Here is a 22,583-nt window from a genome sequence, read left to right as displayed (position 1 = left end):
GAGTGCTAGATCTCTCTGAGATTACCCTGTCCTGGGATCCTAAGCCAAGAACTTGGTCTAGGAGAACACTGGCACTCACCAGGCAGAGGTGCCAAGGGTCCCACCCACCATGATGGATACAGTGTGTTCTCACATGCTGATTATACAGTTTGGCCATGCCTTCCTTTGGTGTGTCTGCCACCCAACACCTATTAGGATTAGGCAAGGCCCTTAGCCGTTCTGATTTCCATTCTCTTATCTGAAAACTAGAGAGTTTGGGATAGAGTAAGCGCTTGGATGGTGTTACAGAGACTTATCAGCAGATGGAAACTTTACACCTCTGGTGAGGCTAGAAAGATCTTGAGGAGCCATATGGTTATTAGGAGTGCCAAATACTCATGGGGAAACAACTACTAAACCCACACCACCTTGAGGCAGCTTTACTATGGCTTGAGGGGCATAAGTACAAAGCTCGCATCCCTTACCACATTCAATGGATGGTTCTCAAAGTCAGGGACGATGGATGGTTAACTGACATAGCGCTCTGAAGACACATGCCATCTGCCATTTCTGACACAGATCGAAACCACAAAGATATCCCAGCCAAATTCAGACAAATATATAAATGGTTTAATGAATATACTGGCTATAAATACTGCCTGAGAATTCTCAGGTTCCACGGCGTCCAGCCAATGCTTGGGAAATATGGGGCCAGCCAAATGTGGACTGGTTCTTGCCTCTGAAACTTGCCATTTAGCATTGGGTAAATAACATTCTTTCCAATAATGAACACGAAGATTAATTGATGACCAAGAAAGTTCGAGGATATACAGTTTATTGTTAGTCATTTTTTTTCAATATTGAAACCGTATCTCCAGTTATGAGGAAAAGAGGGCTGAATATGTTAATTCAGCACTGTCCAAACAAACCCCAACCCATGATCTCCGTGAAGATATAGAACACAGTACAAACTGAGTTGGAAAATCAACTGTCTCATGCCATCTCTCTCAGTGGTCTTATTTCCCATTGGGCCCTTAGGTCCAATGACGCAGATACATTCAGACCCCATTTTCAGTTCCCCCAGAAGTTTCTTAGAACATTTGTGTACACTTCCCCCCATGAGGGTGTGACCAGCTGCTTCTGGATAGACAGTTTGGTTTTGAGTACCCCAGAGACACAGAATTATCAACCAAAGGTGGCATCACAAATGATTGGTGGCTTGCCCTGTCTTCAGGGTGGTCCCTCACTCGGGGACTATCTTGTGGCTGGTTCTGATGGTGGACTTATTTACAGATTACTCTTTCAGATCCAGGTGAATTTTGCCTACTTGACACAAGCCTATTCAGGGTACCAGAAACCCAGAACTACGTGACCTTGGAGATAAGACGAGAGTCAGAGAGGAGCCCCATGACCCAAGGTCATCCTCCATGGCATTGTTCTGACCCAGGATTATGAGCTTTTGCAAAGCCCCATCCCTGTGACATCTGTCAGTGTTGACTTACACAAGGAGATTGAGTTTATCAAACATTATTCTCTCTTAAAATGAAGCGCAAGGCTGAAAACAGGACTAACTCGAACATCTCCTCTCTGCAGCCACTTGGCGTTTGACTTAGAATATTGTGTGAGGAGTGATGGCCATATTCTGTGAACGGCAGGCTTCACCCCTGATTCCTCCGAGTTATCCCACAGCGTGTAACTCTAAAGGCCATAACTATTTTAAGTTAAACCTTAGAATTAATGAAGAGAGGTTTACTGGGTTCTGTGTTTGACTAGCTCTGCAAAGAACTCCGTATAATAAGCCTCAGGTATAAAAGCAAAGGTCAAAATCCATGTAAGTAGGAACCACTGCCCTTTAGAAAGGGGAAAATGCATGTTAATCTTTTGCACCACTTTCAACCAGATAGGTTTCTATGGAGACAGATATCTGATATGGAGTCACCCCACTTAATATTCATGAGCTGTCTAAGGGCGCAGTTTCTTCTTCTTGTCCCGGTGCTCATAGGTAGAAGAAGGGTGGCTCTGTACCCGTGCCTATATTTTCCCCCCAACAAAGGACTAGAGACAATCTAAAGGCTTTGCAGGTAATCACAATTGAAAAGCTCACTACCAAAAGCAGAGAGTCACATTAATGAGCTAACCCATTGTCTTCTCCAACGGACTGAAGGTCATTCATTCTTGTATTATGTATATAGTGTATACTATTTTGGAAGACTTTCCTCTGTCTTTTTGGGACAGCAACATTTTTTGGCCATATGCCTACTTTTCCCTCAATGTGTCCTTTGAGTTACATGGTTGCTTGAAGATCTCCGAGCAGACTCCTAGGTTGCTTTTAGTACTTTTATTGATGATAACCTTGGGCTTACCCATCCACTTCTCACCTAGAGCTGGTGTCCTGCCCCAGTCACTTTATCCATATGTGTGTGGCTGAGGGTACTGCTTCTCGTATGTTACCTAGCATTAGTGTTCCGTAGAACCACTGACAGTAGTTAGAAAAACCATTCCTCTTAGCGAAACACCTCAGAATGTCTCCTAAAACAATGGGAATTCTCCTAGATGACCATGGCACAGTGATCGGGATCAGGACATCTGACACTAGTGCACATCACTTTCTAGTTGACAGACTCTACTCCGGTGTCTCCCTCAGTGAAGGGAGACGTGACCGAGCTGGAGGGAGGGCCTCTGCCACCACCAGCCGTGCTTTATTCTTGTCTTGCTTTCTGGACCAGGGGACAGGGTTATGTGCTTCATTTAGTCCTTGTGGGTCACTGGGCTCTCTCACTCTACGACTTCATTAAGGTAGCATTAACAAATAAATATTAAATATGTCGATGGTATAAAATGTGTTTCTTTACTATCTCTCTACCTCGATGATTAATTAGATCAAGCTTGTCATCTCACATCTTTATAATTCGCTGTGATTAGAATATTTAATATCTGATTATTTAATAACTTTTAAGGGAAGGACACGTTGTTGTGAACTGTATGCATCGTGCTATGTAATGGGTCCCTGAGGCTTCTCCCTCCTGACTGAGTTTGATCCTTTTTCAGCATCTGTCCATCCATCCATCCATCCCCCTGTGCCTCTGTGGACACCTTCTAGGCACCACCGTTCTCTTCTCTGGCTTTAGATTCCATATCTAAATGAGATCATGCAGTTTGTGGCTCTGTGCCTGGCTTATTGCAATTAGCATGGTGTCCCCCAAGGTCAAGTCAGTCTACTTGAATCTTAGTCTCTCTTCTCTGTCATTCTAGGTATTTGTTAAGATAGGGTGGGCTGATTCTTCTGTAAGCCCCCACTTAATTTAGGGTTCACTGGTATTTCCTTATGATTTTTAGCAGAAGTACTAAAAAGTCACAGCAGCAGTTAATGACATGACCCAAAGACTATCTACGATCCAGCCACCCATCTTCATATCCTCGTGTGAGATGGCCTCTGCCTTCTTAGCTCACCGTGTTCCGTGGAAGTGAATTCTTTAAAGTCCTCTTTTTAAGCAACTACTCTGTGCTCTAAGGGGGCATGTCTGGAGACTAATGGTGTCTTGTTTCTCTGTCAGCTCTGACACGTTTGAAGCTGGTGTGTGTCCAATGAGACTTGGGGGAGCACTGGGAAGCTTCACAGCCCAAGGGCCTTGCCATGGGTCACAGTGAGGAGACGCCATGTCACGTTGGCCTTATGCTTCTGACCTTCCCCTTAACCAATCTGACTAACCCACAAGACAGCTGACACTGCAGCATACCTTAGGATTGTCCTGGTATTTACTCGTTAATTTCCAGAACGTTTTAACGTGAAATAAAATGAAGACTTTCAGTTTGTAGTTTCTAGATGTGAATCTTGGGGATACCAGCAAGAAATAAAGAATCAATTGTTTTCAAAAAAGGGAAAAAGAAGAAAAAAGAAAGAAATCCTGTTTTTTAAAACTCATACAATAAATCCTCTTCCTTTCCCTCCTCAAATAACTGTTTCGATTTTAACTAATCCTCCATTTACCATCAAGTTAAAGTTTGTTTCTTTACAATAACATAGAATAGAGTTAAAGTGCTTCTGAGTTCTGTCTTACTAATTGTGGCTTTATACGATGCCTGCTTGGGACACAAGGCACTGAGATTGTCTTGATTTTTACCAAAACTTTTTTCTTGAGTGTATTCTGGGTCTGTACCGCGGTGGCCTATGGTGAATTCTAGTTCTGGAGACACACGTGGACTCTGGGCTGTAAATCTTTTGAACACCAGGCAGTGGTGAAAATTCTGCTGGCTTTCTGGCTTTAGCTTATAATGAAGAATGTTCCTGTGTTGTTTGAAAAGAACATTAGTTTCTTAAACAAGGTACCTACGTCAGAAGGTGAGAGTGGTGCATATATCAAAGCTCATATGATACACTGACGCTGTGTACAAGCTTTTAGGTATATTTCTTTTGGATGCTTTAAATTTTTGTGTGCTAGGGCTTACTGTCAGAGCACCACACATGCCAGACAAGTGCCCAGCCATTGCCCAGTATGTTCAACTTTCATGGGGTTTTGCACCATTAAAATATCAATTCCATTTAAATCCATAGAAAAAAAGAACAAATCACTCCATTTTATTTTTAACTTACTTGAAACTTGAAGTATCCAGCATGCAGCTCCTGATTCCTGTTTAAAGAGTGTGTGTGTGTGTGTGTGTGTGTGTGTATGTGTGTGTCTGTCTGTCTGTCTGTCTGTCTGTGTGTCTGTGTCTGTATGTGTCTGTGTGTGTCTATGTGTCTGTCTGTGTGTCTGTGTGTCTGTGTCTGTGTCTGTATGTGTCTGTGTGTGTATTTGTCTGTGTATGTGTCTCTGTGTGTGTCTGTGTGTGTGTCTGTGTGTGTTGTGTGTGTGTGTCTGTGTGTGTGTATCTGTGTGTGTGTCTGTGTGTGTGTCTGTGTGTCTGTCTGTGTGTCTGTCTGTGTGTGTCTGTGTGTGTCTGTGTGTGTGTCTAAGTGTTGCTGTCTGTCTGTCTGTCTGTGTGTATTTAGGTACCTGTTTCCTGTGGGTATGTACATAGACAAATGGAGGCCAGAAGTCAATATCAGGTGTCTTCCTTGACATTTTTTCATTTTTTAATTAATTTAACTTGCCTTCTAACTATTTTTTTATTTCTAAAAACAAGCTTTATTTAGATAAGGATTTAAATACATTACATAACATTAAAACTGGAAGGGAAGAGGAAACCAAACGACCAGTTTGTTACCTCACATGGCACTGGGCAGTGGCTGCGTATTGAGTTGAACTCTCTACAACTAGCCACTTGACCAATGGCCAGCTTGGTATTTGTTCCCTTGTCATAAGTTTAACTGACACCAGGCTGACCTTTCCCTTCATGTTTCAACATCCCTTGGTTAGGATAGATCTGCCTAATAGGACTGCCCTGGTGATGAGCTAATGTCCAAGACTTCTCTGGAAAGGTGGCTCTGAATTCTGCCTATCTGGTCAGTCACCAGGGGTTCTTCTTACTGCCAGAGACTCCCTCTAGTGACATAGTAGGGCAGTGTTACCCATACTCTGGGTCACCTGGGTTGTTCAAGTGGTAACAATCTCCTAGGGCAGGGTACTCTGTAGGGGGAGTCCCAAGGAATCTCTGGTCAGACATAGCCTCCTGTGATCTTGGAGTTCTTGGCTTGGCTGAAACTGCACAGGATGGCTTTTCAGTTTATTGCATGAAGGAGTTACACTAGTCCAAGTTAAAAGTAGACCCCAAATGATGGCATTATACAAGCTGTGAGGTTTTTAAACTTGTGACCAGGGACAGAAGGGAAATTCTACTATTCTACTCATTGCAAGGAAATCCTCACTGAAGCTTCAGAGAGCCACAAGTTCTTAACCCATGAACCTTAAGCTGATCATCCTTAGCCAGTCCAACCACTATTAGGAACTGGCACGTGGTCTTGTGCTGGTCACCCTATACACCCTGAGTTGTGTCTCCATATTCTGGATGCTCAATGACAATACCATTGCAGGCAGATTTCTTCTCAAATGCCTCCCTAGTTTCTTTTTTATCGTAATCACCAGCAATTCCTTGGACAGTTGTAAGCGTCTTCCTGCCGTTTCTCTGTTGAATTCTTAGATGGATATAACCCTCAGTGCCAGCAGGAAGCAGGTCATCACCCTTACTTGCATCAGCAAAGGGGTCAGACGAGTGGAGGAGGTTCTGGATAGTGGACATGCAATATGATTCCTGTTCCTGTGGAAGGCAGCCGTGGGAGAAAGGAGGCTTTGGGGGTGGGAGGAAGCATCGGGAAGTGAGGGGGGCTCCAGGGGGAGGCATCTGAGTCCTCGAAGGCAGCTCAGTGGCTGGGTCCGCCATCTAACAATTTCATGTGGATATAATGCATTCTTCTATAAGAGAGATCAACGAAATGCTCAAGAGAACATGACATCTAGCTATACACAGTGGAGTTTTATTCAACCATAAAGAATAATAAAACCATGGCATTACAGGAAAATGGAAAGATCCAGAGATCATCATGTCAGTAAAATAGCCAAGATCCAGAAAGAAAAAAAAAACTACTCTATTTTTCTCATGCGTGGAACCTAGATTCACATGTAAAATATATAAACACAGACACATACATACATAGGACAAGTAGAGGGGAAACTATTTGGGAGGAGAAAGGAGATGATTTGGAGTCATTTTTATTGCTGTGTTCATTTAGCAGAACAAGAAAAGTTGGTTTTCACCTAGGACCCATGACCTACCTAGTCTCAGCTTCCTAGCCACGTTACCAGCGTCGGGAATAGGCCTTAAATCCAAACACAATGTAGCTGGTTATTGCCATAACAGGTATGGCACAGTTGTACCAGAGTATCTTACAGGCAGGTCACTGTCATGGGTTACAGAGTTTGTAACTGGGCGATATTGACGATGACTTTTCTTTCCTAGCAGCATGAGCATTAGTCGGTAGGAGCGAAGCTTCAAATGAGGCATTGGCTTGATTTCTCTGTTCAGTGATGTAAGTGGTGTCTTTATTAATGGAGCCATACCGTCAGCTTGTAGTGGTTAAGCAACAGCGTCGGCTATGTCTTCTAATGTGTTGGGCAGAGTCATTTCTATGGGACCTCTTTATTCAGTGACACAAAAGTGTTTAACCCATTCTTGGTGGTGCGAGGGACGGGGGGGTGATAATATGCCAAGTTGAATATCATAACTGCATTTACATTTTTATATGTGCATGTGCTTTAGGATGCTTCTGCAGTAGGAGACTTGCTCTTTAATGGTTTTTCTGTTAGTTGTTCCTCCCATAGGCCCTCCTTTACCCTGACTCCTCTCCCCATTCATTTTGGGGAGATAAAAGGGTTTATTTCAGCTTAGAGTTTTATAGTGCAGTCCATCACTGAAAAGCCAGGGCAGAAACTGGAGGAAGTAGAGATGTGGGAGAGAAACCGAGGCTGGAGTGCTGATGCAGAGACGACAAAGGAAGGAAGGACTGATGCTTACTGACTTGTTTTCTGTGGCTTGTCCAGTCCGACTTCCTATGCCATCCTGGACTAACTATGCAAGGATGTCACCGTCCACAATGAACTGCAGACTTGCCCATGGGCGAATCATATGGAGTCTTTTTCTGAACCTAGTGTCTCTCTTCACAAATGATTTTAGCTTATGGCACATTGGCATAAAACTAGCTAGCATACCAACTTTGAGAAGTTTCCCATTAATTCTTCTAGTTAATTAGTTAATTCTAGTTAGTTCCCTCCCCCCCCTTGAAAGAGCCCCTCCAATCCCCTGATCCCTTACTAGCTAACTAACCTCAGTGATAATTCAGAAATACACATATATAAAGTTTAAATGCACATCGGCGTGTAAGCAAAAACATGCAACATTTGTTTTTCCAGGTCTTGGTTACCTCACTCAGGATGATTGTTTGTAGATCTATTTGCTGCAAATGTCTTAATTCCATTTTTCTTAACAGCAGAATAACATGTCAGTGCATGAATGTGCCACGTTTACATTATTCATCCGTCCACCGTCAGAACATCCAGGCTGTTTCTGATTTCTGGCCATCATAGGTAGCCAGAGTGATCATGGATGAGTATCTTCATAAGTAGAATGTAGAGTCAGTTGAGTGTGTGCCCAAGCGTGGGATAGCTGGACCTTGTGGGAGATCTGTTTTCAGCTTTTTGGTGACTTTAGTTATAAGGGGGACAGCATAGAACAGCTAGCACCCTTTGTGATAGTGTTGTAGAAACACTAATAAGAAATGAAGATGTTAGGCCAAGTCCCAGCACAGAGAAGATCTGCTTCCTTGAGACTTCTTCAGCTTCCTTGCTGTGCTACTTCCTACAGTGGGGTATTTCTCGTCTGTTACAAATATCTGCATACACAGTGATGCTCTGTGGGACCGCTGTGGAAGCACAAGTAGATACAGTCTTGGTGTGTGAGGTCGCTTGGAGACATCAGGGAAGAGGTTCCGTTAATTGGCTGGGCAGCAGACCTAAAGGCACTGATGGGGATCTGCTAAGGATCTAAGTGATCAGGAGGTGGTTGAAGACAGACCCAGAAGGAACACCAAAGAGCCAGGTGTTGGGCTTCACACTTGAAATCACTTGAGACGCTAACGTGGGAAGATCATCATGGGTTTGAGGCCAGCCTGGCCTACACAGTGAGGCCGTACCAGCATGAGCACCACCTCCCCGCAAATGAAAGGCTAGCAGAGGGTCAAACCATCCCAAAGAACTAATCAGAGACAAGAAGCCCATGAGAAAAGACAGCATGGTATAAAAATGTCTCAACCACCCATGAGTGGTGGCTGTGAAGGCTGGCACAAGCCAAGTGTCTATGCAGTTGTGATACTGTCGTGTTCAGAGACACCAAGATGCTATAAGTCCTTTCTCTTTACCAGAGCCTTACTGAGAGTCAGTGACAGTGTGACAGTCTTGCTGGACATACCAGACCACCTATAGCCAAGTTATAGGCCAGGAATTTGAACTGAGCTGGCCAGGTAGTTCTCATGACTTTCTTCTGTTCCTTGACTGATTAGACCTAACAACTTTCAGACAAAAAGTAAGGCCAATGTATCAGCCAGGATCAAGAGAAGAGAGAAATGGACCACACAAAAGACAACTTTGAGAATCCAGGGCTCAGCATAACAGCCAGTGCAGCTGGAGACGGCGACAGTGACCAGCTTCGAGGACACCTGCTTTGCTCTACGCGGGTGGCTCTCGAACCTTAGCCAGCATGAAGATCAGATGGGGCTTGCACAGGCACCAACAGCATTTCGGTTTTGCATTCCTAAGAGATCTAAAAATGTTGGTTGTTGGTCCAGGAGGCACCATTTGGGATCAAAGACCTTTGGGATCTGGTCTACAGCCCTTGCTTTCTTTTACTGGTTCTTCTAGTGGAGGGTCACAGAGAATGGCGTGATAGGGCCTTTGCAGGAATGCACTGGGCAAGCCATCCCGCCTTATGCAAGTAGAGTGATGAGCATCTAAGGCCGGATGAAGAAGGCTACAGAACTTCCCTTCCAGAAACCTACCCCACGGCTCACTTGCTGCCTCCCCACCCCCACCCCCCAGCACAGGCCGCTCACGTCACGGTGGCCCCAGGCTGTCTTGTTTCCACTGCAGTGTTCCTGTGTGCCTCCTCAGCCCATTCCCTCTCCAGCAGTTAGCCGTATGTCAGTCTCGTGCACATTTTCATAAAGTACATTTTGTTTCGTGAAGGATTAAGAGGCAGCCTCCCCCCTTGCTATGCTTTTGTGAAGCTGTAACAAGATAGAGTTATCAAAAAGCTTTTATTGAAAACTAAGAGCGAGAAAAAAATAGGAACAAATTCATAGTGCAATGTGTTCTAAAGAAAAGAGCTATGAGCTCGTTTGTTTGTTCAAACCAATGCACACTTTATCTGAAAGGCCAAAGGCTCAGCCTGGTCTTGGGAACTCCTGGGAACTCCCCCTCAGGAACTCTCATCCCTGGTCCTACCTGGGTTCTCACACATGTAATTTCAAAAATGCACCCTACTTCCAGGCAATACCGATGTCCCCACATTTGGCTCCATCCCCAGCATAGAGGGCAACAGAGCAGGAGTCTAGGTGTGGAACATCTGTAACAGACATCAACTCACAGGATTCCTGTGTGTAGGGGTGAGAACTGGGGGTGGTTGGGAGGGGAATGGGTGTGGGGTGTGTGTGTGTGTGTGTGTGTGTGTGTGTGTGTGTGTGGTATGTGGGTGTGGATGTGTGGGAATGTGTGGGATGGGTGGGAGGGGGATGTGTGTCTTTGTGGTGTGTGTGTGTGTGTGTGTGTGTGTCTGTGTTTGTGTCTGTGTCATGTTTGGTTTGTGGGTGTGGATGTGTGGGAATGTGTGGGATGGGTGGGAGGGGGATGTGTGTCTTTGTGGTGTGTGTGTGTGTGTGTGTGTCTGTGTCATGTTTGGTTTGTGGGTGTGTATGTGTAGGAGTGTGGGGGATGGGTGGGAGTGGGATGGGCATGTGGGTTGTTGTTAGGGATCAGACCCAGTCTCCCACACACTAGACCACTGCACTAAACTACTTCCTAGCTGGAAATGAGTGTTTTGCAGTCAGGTCCCTCTGGAGTCCTCCCTTCCACCCCCATTTCTCTCCTTTGTGTTACTCCTCCTCTCCCCACTTCTCTTCTTCCTCGTCTGAGGGTCACAGTGCGTGGACCAGGCTGGTCTTGCTCACAGGGGCTCAATCGCTCATCCTGCCTCAGCCACCCAGGTGCTTCGACCACAGGCACGCGGCATTATGCCCACCTTCAGATGCCCAAAGCTTCAAAAGCCATGAACCAGAACGTTCCCGAAGTCAGAGACCAAGTAAATATTCTCAGAATGTGCAGTAAACCACCATAGTTTCCCCCTCCCCCCCATCACCTACCATTCTAATCTTCCCATACTCAGAGGACGAGGCTGGCCCTATCACCAGTGTCGAGGCCGTGGGATCTGTGAGAATGGCGCTGCCGAACGAGGTGGACCACACTCATGCAAAAGCCAGCTTCCTTCAGAGCCTCAGACAATTTATACTCTGAGGGCTACGGAGGGTCAGGAGAATAAAGTTCTCGTGATCTCAAGCCGTAAACAGTCATAGGGAAAAGCCATATATGGGGAAAACACATTTTCTATAGAGACATATAAACAGGTAGCAAAGCTAGTTGTAATGAGTAACTGAAACAAACTCACTCCTACCCACGACCCCTGGGAGAGCACCAGAGCGCACCCCAAGAGCAGTTCCGTGTTTTGAAGAAACCGAGGTCACAGGACCCTTGACTTGTTTTCTTGGAGCGTTCTCACAAGCTCACGAGCGCTCAGAATTCTCCTCACATGACCCTCCTATTTACCTCCACAAAGACAACCGGTTCAGTCCCCTCCAGGGAAGACACGTCCTAGCCCAAAACTATGTATCTGAGGACAGAGATCTAAATGATATCTAAAACAATATCATTGAAAAGAATAAGAAAAGGCCTTGGTACACTGGGGGTCCTCCCAGTTCTATCTGGGAGCCAATATCGTGTGTTCAATAATGGCCCCGGGCCTTCAGGCTCATAACGCAACCAGGACGGTCCAGAATCAGAGCAAGCACCATTTACTCTCTATGAGGAGTGCAGGAAGAAAACATTTGAAGTGTCCTTAAAGCTGGGGAGAGCTCAGAGCGCTCACAGGACAAGGACACTGGACAAGAGTCAAGGGAACATGACAGAAGTGGGTGAGAGCATAGAGAAGGCTAGTGGCAAGAGCGGTGGCTTTGTTCTAAATTCAGTAAGTGGCCACGGGGCCTTGGAGTGGCCCGGTCAGCTATTTTTAAACATCACTCCAGGAGCCAGCTCAGGAAAGAAAAAAATCAGAAGAGTTTGCACGCCTGCTAAAGGGTCGGATATAGATACTGAAGGGAAGGTACGTGTCAAGGACTTAGACCGTTATTTACTTAGAACCCCGGATGGGTGGTGGTCCTGAAACCAGAAGATACAAGACCACAAGGTTCTACAGAGTGGGAGAGGTCTGAGTGGTGCAACTGTAGTCGTGAAGTGTGGCCAAATTCCAATAAAAATTTATTGGTGAAACAGGTGTGGGGGGGGCTATATTTAGCATGTAGGTTCAAAGTTTTCTGCCCAGTGACCTGGACTGAAAATGTGGACTGGGCAGACAAGTCTGGAGCTATAGCCCTTCAGCCATGTAATGACGGTCATTACTGCCATGTGTAGGCCTTTGCCTCTAACTGCATCCACCACTGTTCTAAGTAAATTCTAACTTAAGTAATTCTCCTATTCTCTAAAACAAGTCAAAAATATTTATGCCTCTATTGTGAACAAAGAAATTGCCACAGTTTATTTCTCTTCATGAGAGATACATTCAGAGGTTGTCAGTGCGGTGCAATTCGTCAGTGCTGTGGACCTCAACAACCTGGAGCTCTTGTTTACTCACCATTCTCAGTGACGAAAGGAATAGCTCAGACCCCAGGCATCACATAAAGATAGATAGGACAAAGAAGTCAGTGCCACGGCCCTGATCTCTTTGACGATGTGTTTGGAGTTTCCCAAAGATTGTTTATACCGTTCTATCACCGCAGCAAGTTGGCCAGAATTTTAGAAACATCCATGCAAGACTGGCAGGTATGACCCCCCCCACACACACACACACACAGGAACCATATGCACAAACAGGACTTAGAGTATCTACCACTCCAGCAAAAAGCAAGTTCTGTTCTGAGGTGGACTCTGCCATCTCAGTGCGCATCGCTGCAGGGTCAGCGGTGAGGGCTTCAGTGCAGTCCACTCAGTTTTGAGATGTACACACTTTTTAAAAAGCCAGTTCGCAGGTAGCATCTTCTGCCCCTGGCCAGCTTACTAAGTATCCTCCTCTGTCTATGGTCCATGGGACAGATGCTCCTTGCATCCGGACGTGAAATCCATTACACTTGGTTTAACTTTGTTCCTCCCTGGTTTCTCCCTTGAGCTGACGCTTTCCAAGCCTGGGAACTCAGGAGCATGCAATACCAGCTTGGGGCGGAGGGCAGAGTTTTAAGAACTAGAGGAGCTCATCATGAAACTGAAGAGGGAGCACGGTAACAGGATGCCTGGGCATGTGCAGAAGGGCTACAACTATTGGGTGTCCAGCTTTGTTCCCAATGTAAACAGCACTTTAGGGACCTTGAGGACCACACACTGCAATCCCAGCCCTCAAGAGACCAAGGCACAAAGACTGTGAGCTAAAGGACAGCCAGGGATTCGCCAGGAAACAATCTCAAAGTTCTCGATGCTGAAGTTTCACCAATGCTGACCGAATCTGGTTTTCTACATAGATACCTGGGTATCCAAGTTTAAACGTTTCTCAGTTGAATGCCATGTGCAGATGTATTTGGGAACCAACGAGGTTTAAAATAATGGAAAGGAAATGGGGAGGGAGAACAAAAGCTATTGCTCTCCTGGAGAACCCTCAAAGGTTTGCTTGTCTGCTTGCAAAGGTTTCCCAACCTAAGGGATTAGTCCTGTCCCTTTAGACTATTTCTTTCCACCTATAGAGAAAGGTGTGCTTACATAATAAATCATGGACTAGCATATGTCTGGTGACTGCTGTGAAAGCTCTCCCCAGTTTATTGGACACAGTGTGATGCACTGTGGGTCAGGTAACTTCTGTTTCTCAAGCAGAATAGCTGTGGAAACTGAACAGCTAGTTTAAGAATCTTCGGGAAAGCATCACGTGAATCATAACACCTGGCCGGGGCAGACTGCTATGTCATTTCATAGACAGGCAATCCCATGCTGTACCCAGTAACTGGTGCCGTTGCTTCCTGTTCAGTGCGATTTAACCAGTCCTGCTACCACCCGTTACAGTCACCAGCATCTTTATAAGAGTGACCCTGCCTGTTGTGACAACAGCATTCCCAAGAGCCTCATTCTGATTCTTGTAAAACATACACATTACGCCAAAGGGCTGGAGGGGCAGCTCAGTGCTTCCGATGTTTGCTGTTCTTGCGGAGGACCACAGTTTAATTTCCAGCACTGACTTTGGGTACCTCACAGCGCCCATCTGAAACTCCAGCTCCAGGGGAGTCTGACTGCTCTGGCCTCCACAGGCAGGTGCCAGCACTCACCTAGGCACGGACATATACACACGATTAAAAACAGTATGTGGGGTGGGGTGGAAGAAGAAAGCAGGCAGGAAGAGGTCTCCAATGAGGGTTAGGGAGGAATACACGTGGGTGGTCTGAGAGCAGAAGGGAAAACCCAGGAAACATTAGGGAGGGGAGATGGGGAAGAACAAGGGGTGTGAGTAAGAACGGTGTAAGAAGTGTAACAATGAAATGGGTCAGCTCACTTTCTAACTAAAAGAATAACCACAATCGCTGGTTTAAAAAGATCGGTAAGGAGCTAAGTCTCTTCCTGGCCACAGGTCACACAGAAAATTCAATCATGCCACAGGTGGCTTTCAGTGTGAAACCAGATTCTAGAAAGAATTGGCAGAGGGGCTCCTTGGTGCTGCCTCCGATCCCCCCCCCGCCCCCCAGTGTCCGCCTCACTACCTCATCAGCACTTGGAGATCTTCTGAGCATTGTGGCTTTAAGTGTTCCCTTGGGAGAAAAGTTGAAAGTTTGGTTTTCAGTGGTGGAAAACGAGAAATGGCTCGGATCTGTGCTGTCAGTAAAACAGGGGAGAGGCAGCTAGTGGGCAGGAAGCAACTGCAGAATCAGAGGGCCGGTGCACACCTCCAAGTAGAAGAGGCCCTAACACATGGGGCTGCCGGGAGAGAGGGTACTGAAAAGTTCGATTTGATTTGGGAAATTTGAGGTAAACAAATGGGATGAGACAGTAGGGGTTGGATTCTCTTTCCTGGAGCTGGCTGAAAATAGTCACTGCTTCTGATGAGTTGTTTTGACGTTCTCAGTAGGCAGAAGCACGCTAACTGTAAGGGCATGTGTGTGTGTTCATGAAGACGATTGCAAATACATCAATTTGTTTTAATCAGGGAGCACAAACACTGTTAAAACGCTAGCCGTGTCCCTGGTTCCTCGTGGAAACTGTAACTCTTTTTTTTTTTTTGTTCCTTTTTTTCGGAGCTGGGGACCGAACCCAGGGCCTTGCGCTTCCTAGGCAAGCACTCTACCACTGAGCTAAATCCCCAACCCCTGAAACTGTAACTCTTGACTGTTCAGAATTATGAAAGTTCTGTTTTTCCAGGTTCAAGTACAGCACCTGGATAGCATTCCTTTACTAATTTTGTGTTTTATGGATAGGCTGTGGCTTTTTCGAAGGAGTCTAATTACAACCCGTCTGTCTGGGCCAGCCTGGGTTTCTTCTCTGGTTTTAACTCATCTTTTGCTTATCAGCAAGTCAATGGCCCTTTACAACATTGATAAGAATGCTGTCGCTCACAAACTGCACAGCTGTACCCTGCCTGGCTTTGTACATGTAATGATCAGGCTCTCCTAGGGCCAGGGACCGTGACCGGGAGGTTCAGTCTCGTCTGTAACTGCCACCTTCATCCTTGGGTTGTAACTCACGGGCAGTTTGTTGAGCTATTGTGTAATACCTAGCCCCTCCCCCATTTCTGCTGTGTACGACACTGTCATTTAATTCCATGTCATGGTTGTGACCAGAACAGCATGTACAAAGTAACAGTCTTACCACCACGAACTGGGGGTCCTCAGGATCAGGAACTCAAATGCTAACATCACGACCCGTGGCTCCAACCTGAGAGTCTCTGAAAGTTTTCTGAGAGAAGCCCATAGCTTGATGTCATGACTCCTGAACCCATGTACCCATGTCATGACCATGTGTACATGCCACACATACACTCAAGAGAACAGTTCATAATACTCTTAGCCCTCGTGTTCTAATCCAGTCTTTACTTAAAGACATTCAATTGTTACAGAAAATGTGTTTTCCTTTTCGGATCTCTGTTTTTAAATGTCAGATATATAAATACTACTTAAGGGGCTGGGGATTTAGCTCAGTGGTAGAGCACTTACCTAGGAAGCGCAAGGCCCTGGGTTCGGTCCCCAGCTCCAAAAAAAAGAACCAAAAAAATAAATAAATAAATAAATACTACTTAAATGACATTAAAGCTGGAAAATAATTTCCAAGGCGGATTTGGAAGGAAAACATGCCCAAGACCTCCCAGGAGCTTCTGATCAGAGTGTGGCTGTGCCCACAGGGAGCAGGACAGCTGCTGTTCTGTAGGGGTGTCCCTCAGACTGAGCTCAGACACACATCCAGTGGTCACCAAAAAAAAAAAAAAAAAAAAAAAAAAAAAAAAAAAACACAGGATAACGTTTAGTTTATCGTTAGGTCTTGCGTTAGTCGGTATAGACAATAGAGAAACTGACCGGTTACAAGGAGCAAATCAGAACTCAGGACTCCAAAAGCATTAGAAAGTATGACCGGTGGGCCCGGAAGATGGCCAGATCTGGCTGCCGCAAGCCAGGGTGGCATTTGTGTTGGACTCACACACTAACGTTCACGTAACTAGATTAATGTCTCCGAGCCAATCGTCAGGCTCATTACTAGTGGCTCTTCTCTGGTTCACGCTAAGAAACTAGATTATTGATTTTAGGATTGTCTGCATACCCGAGGATATTTTCTAAGATGTCTAATGTTTAATGATTAAGGTGCAAGACCGTAAGGGCAAGAATGGCCGTAATGAGTAATCACGTCCTAATCATGTTTGAAAGGGGTTAAAAAAAAAAAAAAAAACCTTTGCAGAAAATGAATGTCTCTGCCCCAGCACTATAGGCACCTTATCGCTGCCACCGTCCAAGTCAAGGAGAGGCCATTTCTACCTGCCTGCCATCTTCCCCAGGAGTTAGCTGCGTCCGTCCGCAGCTTAAGACCTTTATAGCTCTAAGTCTGCTCTTGACTGGAGTGGAACAGCGGCGGGGGGGTGGGGGGGAGCTCCAAGAGGCAGCAGCATCGAAGCAGGGTCGTAGCACGTCGGTCGGGTGCTTCTCTGAAGTGAGGCGAACTAGGCTGCTGGGCTGCTGGTGGTTATTCATCCCCTCTCTTGTTTCATGTGTATGGATGTACGCTGTCCCAGTATATGCACTGCTCCGGGGAGCAGGGGGCTGGCAAGTGCGTGCATGGAGCGTGTGTGTATATGTAAAGCAGGACTGCACCTGGATACCAAAATGAACTACTGCGTGCCAGAGGTACACGAAGTGTGCCCAGCTGCCGGCAACAACCATTACATGCAGGTCACTGACTACCTCGCGTATCTGGAAGACAGTCCGGCTTACAGTGGCTGCGATGTCCAAGCTGTGCCCGGTAGCAGCATATATCTGGAACAGGCCTGGACTCTGAATCAGCCTTATACCTGTAGTTACCCTGGAAACCTGTTTAAAAGCAAGGACTCTGACTTGGACATGGCCCTGAGTCAGTACAGCCAGCCTGCACATCTCCCCGAAGAAAAGCCTTTTCCTCAAGTGCGGTCGCCTCCGCACTCACACAAAAAAGGTAGGGACGCCGGCTTCTCTTGGTTTTCGTTTCATCCTAAAGTTTTATGGCATCGGCTCCCTTGAATCTTTGCATCGGAGCACCAGAGATTCGAAATTAAAAACAGCAGTAAGGGATGTTGCTGAAGGAGTGAAGGGTTCTGGCGAATACAGAAATTACCATACACCTACTTTCTCTTTATAGGACAGCTACAGAGAGCTGACCGTCAGGGTTACATATGGCACGTATGGGTAGAGATCCATGCTGTCCCAAGGGAGTGTTACTGCTAACACTGCTCCATATATATGCTGCTGTTCTCTGCTAAAGAAAATACGTCAAGGGATTCCCTCGGTGGGATGGTAAGGGAGGCAGATCCCAAATCAGACCACAAATTCACCTGACTCTTCTGGACTCTTCCTGTGGAGAGTCCGTTCTCGTTAGCCAGTTAAATGGTCTAAGGGTTTCTCGCTGGCACCGTGATGTTAATGTGTTATGACTTGCAAATGTTCAGTTTGATGTATTTGGTAATACACGGTGAGAAGACGTGTGTAACTGTGTCACGCCGTTAGACTGCCAGAGTCCAACAGAAATGGACCCACTTTACCTAGGCAGTGTTCCCCTAAAATTTAATGGACCTCAACTGGGGAGAATGAAATCATTATATAAAAGCAAGTGAGATACTTTTCAAAATACCTAATATTAAAATAAGTATGGCTCTTAATTTTCTATCAGAAAGATATTTCTCCCGTTACCAAAAGGTCGAAGAGACAAACAGGTGCCTTGCAGGGGACTTGGCAGCAACTTCTGGAGAGTTTAAATTCTGTAATAAATATTCCTAAAACCTCTTTATTCTAAATATGATGTGTAGGATCTGGGCAAGGAACGAAATTCATGGGTTGCTATGATTTGCGAGGCCATGATGCCCTTCAGTCTCCAAAGACAAGCTTTTCTGTGAAGTTAATCTTACGGTGATTATACTGTATATTTAATTACAGTTTTTATAAAAGTTAACATTTGCTCTTTTTGTAGTTGTAGGTTTTAATGTTTGGTGTTGTTTGGGGTGGTTCCTTTCATGCTCTCCCTCCTGTTTTGCCCCTTCTTTTTCCTTTGAGCTTCTTCTTTCTGGCCAGTCCCTGTGGCTGTTCCCCTAAAGCAAGTGACCCTGTCACTAAAATAGCCAGCCATGAAAACAGAATGTTCAGACAAGAGCTCAACCCCCATTGAAGTTTGACTGTGAGAGCCCTTGTCTACAACTTCCATTGTGAGCCATTAAGTCTGGCGGGTACATGTGCAAAGCCCTGTGCTTTCAGTCAGAGTCCCATCATCCCGAGGGACCACAGGACTTTCCATTTACTACAAAGAGCACACCGGGAAGGAGGGCGCTGTTCCCGAATGGGGAGACAAGCCTGCTCCTCCTTTCACTCAACATTTAAGTGTCTGACCTTGGAAGCGAAGAACTTGCCACTGTCTCGCTGATCGTGCCAGGACATGCCTGTCACTGTGTTGTCGAATCCCCAGAAATCTGTCTCGCTGCCTAGGTAATTCATAATTCTTAAAAAATCCCTACAGAACATTTGGGCTTGTTTTCCTTTCACCTTTTCACTATATCCTCTTCATATTTGCTTATGAAATATGAAACCGGGGATTCGTTACTAATTAATTTAATGCATGAATTGGAAGAAAAGATGCATCGTATGCATATATTGATGCAATTTTTCAAAGCCATATGCCATCAACAGGCCACAGCCACCTGCCAGATTCACTAAATCAAAGCAGGCAAATATTCTTAAATGAATCATTATTTACTGTTACGAGCCTCTGAGTAAATCCCAGTAGCACTAACCCATCTGCTAACTGCGTCTTAGGACAAAAGGTCATAGCCAACATGTTTATCCAGATCGATCCACTATTGATTTTTTTTCTGAGTTGGAAGATAAGCAGTGTCTCGTTAAGACAAAGTTAAGACTGTGCACAGGTGTTCCATGGGGCCGGCCTCATTTTCCAGTTAGATTTTGGTCTGTTTTCATGAGAGCTATAACTTGTGTTTCTTGCTGCTTTGCAGGACTGTAAAACTTCAGTGAGGTGCACTGACAGCTTTTTTAAAGTTTCAGCTTCATTCAGTATTTTTATGCAAGGAGGGAAGTGGGAAGAAAGGCAAGGTTCTTGAAGAGTTTACTTTTGTTATTTTCTTTGTCTTAATTTATTGACTGCATGGGGAGGTCAAAGAAGACCTTGCAAGACTCCGGTCTCTCCTTCCATCCACAAGGGTTCTTGGAATCAAACTCGGGTCACTGGGCTTGGCCACCAGCACTTTGACCTGCTAGGCCAGATCACAAGTCATTTTCTTTAGTGGTTTTTAAAATGAGGGGTTTTTTTCATCTTTAATTGGCATTTTCGGGGGTGTGCATGTAAGGCATGGCTTTAAGGCACTCCAAGCACTCCATGATGACAGCAGTTCGACAGTGTGCCTATGGCTTATACAACCAGAACACTGGCTTCTAAAACAGGCAGCCAGGGACTCTAGAATGATGTAGTGTTTCTGTGTGTTTGGGATGTTTGCATTTTAGCCAAGAAGGAAGCAGGTTATCAAATCCTGACACAGTGAGAATGCAAGCCCAGAAGCAGGCTTCTGCTCCCACAACCCCCATTTCCAATAAAATTATACCAGTTATGGGAGGGGCTGTGGAAGATCCACACTGAGCTAAACTGTGCTCTGCCGATCTAGTTTCCCCCTTGGAGTAGGGAAAACTCGTTTCGAGACTAGGTCTTGCTACGTGCCTCTCAAGGTAGCCTCAAAATTGCTATCACTCTGCCTCCACCTTGCAACCATGCACAGAGAAACCCAGCCTAGAAACACATTGTGCTTCTTAAAATTTAGGGACAAAGGAAAAGGAATCTCTGAGCATCCACAGTAAGGCACAAACCTTGCTTAGTCTGTCACGTGACACGGTCTCAAAGCCTTCTGTCCAAATGGTCACTCTGACCAGGTCAGCTTCTGGCCTCACCTGTTCAGGGAGAAAAAAAAGAAGCAGGAGCGAAGTAGAGAGATTGCAGCCGGGATCTGTGACTTCTCCTTTGCGCCTGTGCTTTGGGGATGGCTAAAAGCTGACATTTGTCTCTTTCTCTGTTTGCGCTGGTCGTTTCCGTCAGGAATTCTGATTACCTGTCCGCAGACTCATCCCGATGTGGTGGCCTTGCTGGAACTCCGCAGTGTTCTGCTTCTAGATGCTTTCTGAAGGTTTCTTCCCCTCTGAGCCCTCCACACAGCTCTTCCTGGGCCTTAATGTCTGTTCTTCTTGTAACCTATTTAGTGATGCGGGTTCCAACAGGCTGTGTGCTTCTGCCTTGCCCTCGGTCCCAGGGATCACAGCCATCTCTCTGGGGGCGAGGGGGTCTCAATCTGTCACTTCAGTCCCACCCCAAGTCAACAACGGGGTCTTCCAGTTCCACCCCTTGCCAGGCACATCACTTTGGGCACTGACTTGACTCACAGCCCACAGGCCTCGTCCTCCTTCTAGCCTCACAGTCCCTGCACTGATCTCCATTCCTTCCTTCAGAGGCAAATGGCCTCTGTTTTACACAGAATCCGCCTAAATGGGATTTTACTTAGGCATCAAGGCATTAAGTTATGAAATTTGTAGGAAAATGGATAGAATTGGTTAGGATTATATTAGGTAAAGGAGCACAGGGTCAGAAAGACCAGTGCTTTGTCTGCTCTCCTATGTGGAGCCTGGGTTCTCTTTTTACACATGCAGGACTGGGTGTGGGTAAAGGTCGAAAACCTAGACAGGGGCCCATGGAAGGGAGAAGGGATTTGGGGGAGCCTGGGGAGGGTACTGGAACATGTATGAAATGAAAGAAGAAGGGAGACTAGTAGAGAGAGGAAGGAGACAGACCATGTGGAGGGCCCGACCCAGGGGACTGGGTGCAAGAAGGATCAGCTGAAACTAAGTACAGATGAAAATACCGTAAAGAAGCCTGTTGCTCTGAATATTGATTAACATTGTTTAAACTTAAAATAAAATGGTTCTGAATCACTTGGATAAATCACCCTTTCAAGCAGATTTAAAACTACATTAAAAAATGCACGAAGCAAGGATTTCTCAGCATCGGCAAACCTGAGGCGACTGTGTTGACCCTGTCTTCTCGGTCCTCACCGCACTGCTCTCGGTTACTTGGCGCTCCTGCTTGACAACTCGTGTCTTCTCAACACAGTGATCTCACTGGTGTTGAGAGTCTAAACCGTGAGTGTTTCTGAGATACCAACGAGAGGCAGACAGCACCGTTTCACATCTGTTCAGTCTAAGGTTTCCTCAGACATCCAATTTTATCTGCTACATGATAAGCTGCCTTCCACGTCTCTGTTTCTCGTGAACTACTTCTACCCTTCTGATTCTGATGAGGATTAAAATCCTGTGAGCTGTTTCTTTACTTCTAAAGGAGGATGGCCTTGAGCAAAGTTAACTGTGTGCACCCAAGCCAGAGCTGGGAAGTGGTGAGGGCTGTGGGAAACTGGGTGGGGCGCTCCTTCGGGGAGTTGGGCCGTCTGCTCTGCTGTGAGAACTTGGGGCTGTGCTGGGAAACCGCTCGTCTTATTTCATATGATGCAAGAAGTCTGGATTCCGTATTTTTCACATCATAGTTTTACACTTTGGCTTAGTTTATCTTAATATTATGAGCTAAACTCTGTAAAGTCTGTGTGTCCTTTCAATTAACCCCTGAGTGAAACTCATCACAGCAACCCATTTCCTTCCTTACTGATTTTCTCCTCAAATATTTCTGCTCTTAGTATGGATTGAAAGTTTATAGTGGCTACTAAGATTCCGAGGCTACCAGGAAGAGAAAAGAAAGGATAGCCAGGAATGTTTGCGTGTTGAGCTCTAAATAGCTGAGCCTGTCAAACCCAAGGCTCTCAAGGCTGAGGCAGGAGAGTCATAAAGCTCCTGCCTGGACTGCAGAGGAAAGTCAAGAAAAGCTTGCACGTATTACTGTGTTGGCTTGTGACAGAAAAAATCGAAGAACTAGAGGGCTAGATATGTAATTCAGCTGTGTGGTGCTTGCCTAGCATGTATAAGACCCTAAGTACCACAGAAGAAGAAGAAAATGTACACACACATACACACACACACACACACACACACACACACACACACACACACAATGACAGAAAAGCCAGGCCCTAAATAATTCAAAACCTCTGTGTCTCCTCCTACCCTA

General features: G+C 45.7%; 1 protein-coding gene and 1 pseudogene across 24 annotated transcripts in view; one reads left to right on the top strand and one right to left on the bottom strand.

Annotated features, from left to right (window-relative positions):
* Thrb (thyroid hormone receptor beta) overlaps nucleotides 1-22,583 on the top strand; it is a 339,826-nt gene that overhangs the window by 280,656 nt on the left and 36,587 nt on the right. The window contains exon 1 of one of the 24 annotated variants that reach the window (XM_087584959.1): nucleotides 16,900-17,387. Within the exon in view, the coding sequence (XP_087441085.1) occupies nucleotides 16,946-17,387 (442 nt within the window). The 5' untranslated portion in view covers nucleotides 16,900-16,945. 24 annotated transcript variants of the gene reach the window in all.
* Nucleotides 5,782-6,156, bottom strand: Eif1-ps2 (eukaryotic translation initiation factor 1, pseudogene 2; annotated as a pseudogene).

The sequence above is a fragment of the Rattus norvegicus genome, chromosome 15, assembly GCF_021556685.1.
Source record: "Rattus norvegicus strain SHRSP/BbbUtx chromosome 15, alternate assembly SHRSP_T2T, whole genome shotgun sequence".
NCBI lineage: Eukaryota > Metazoa > Chordata > Mammalia > Rodentia > Muridae > Rattus > Rattus norvegicus.
This window is presented reverse-complemented; position numbering and strand designations above follow the sequence as displayed.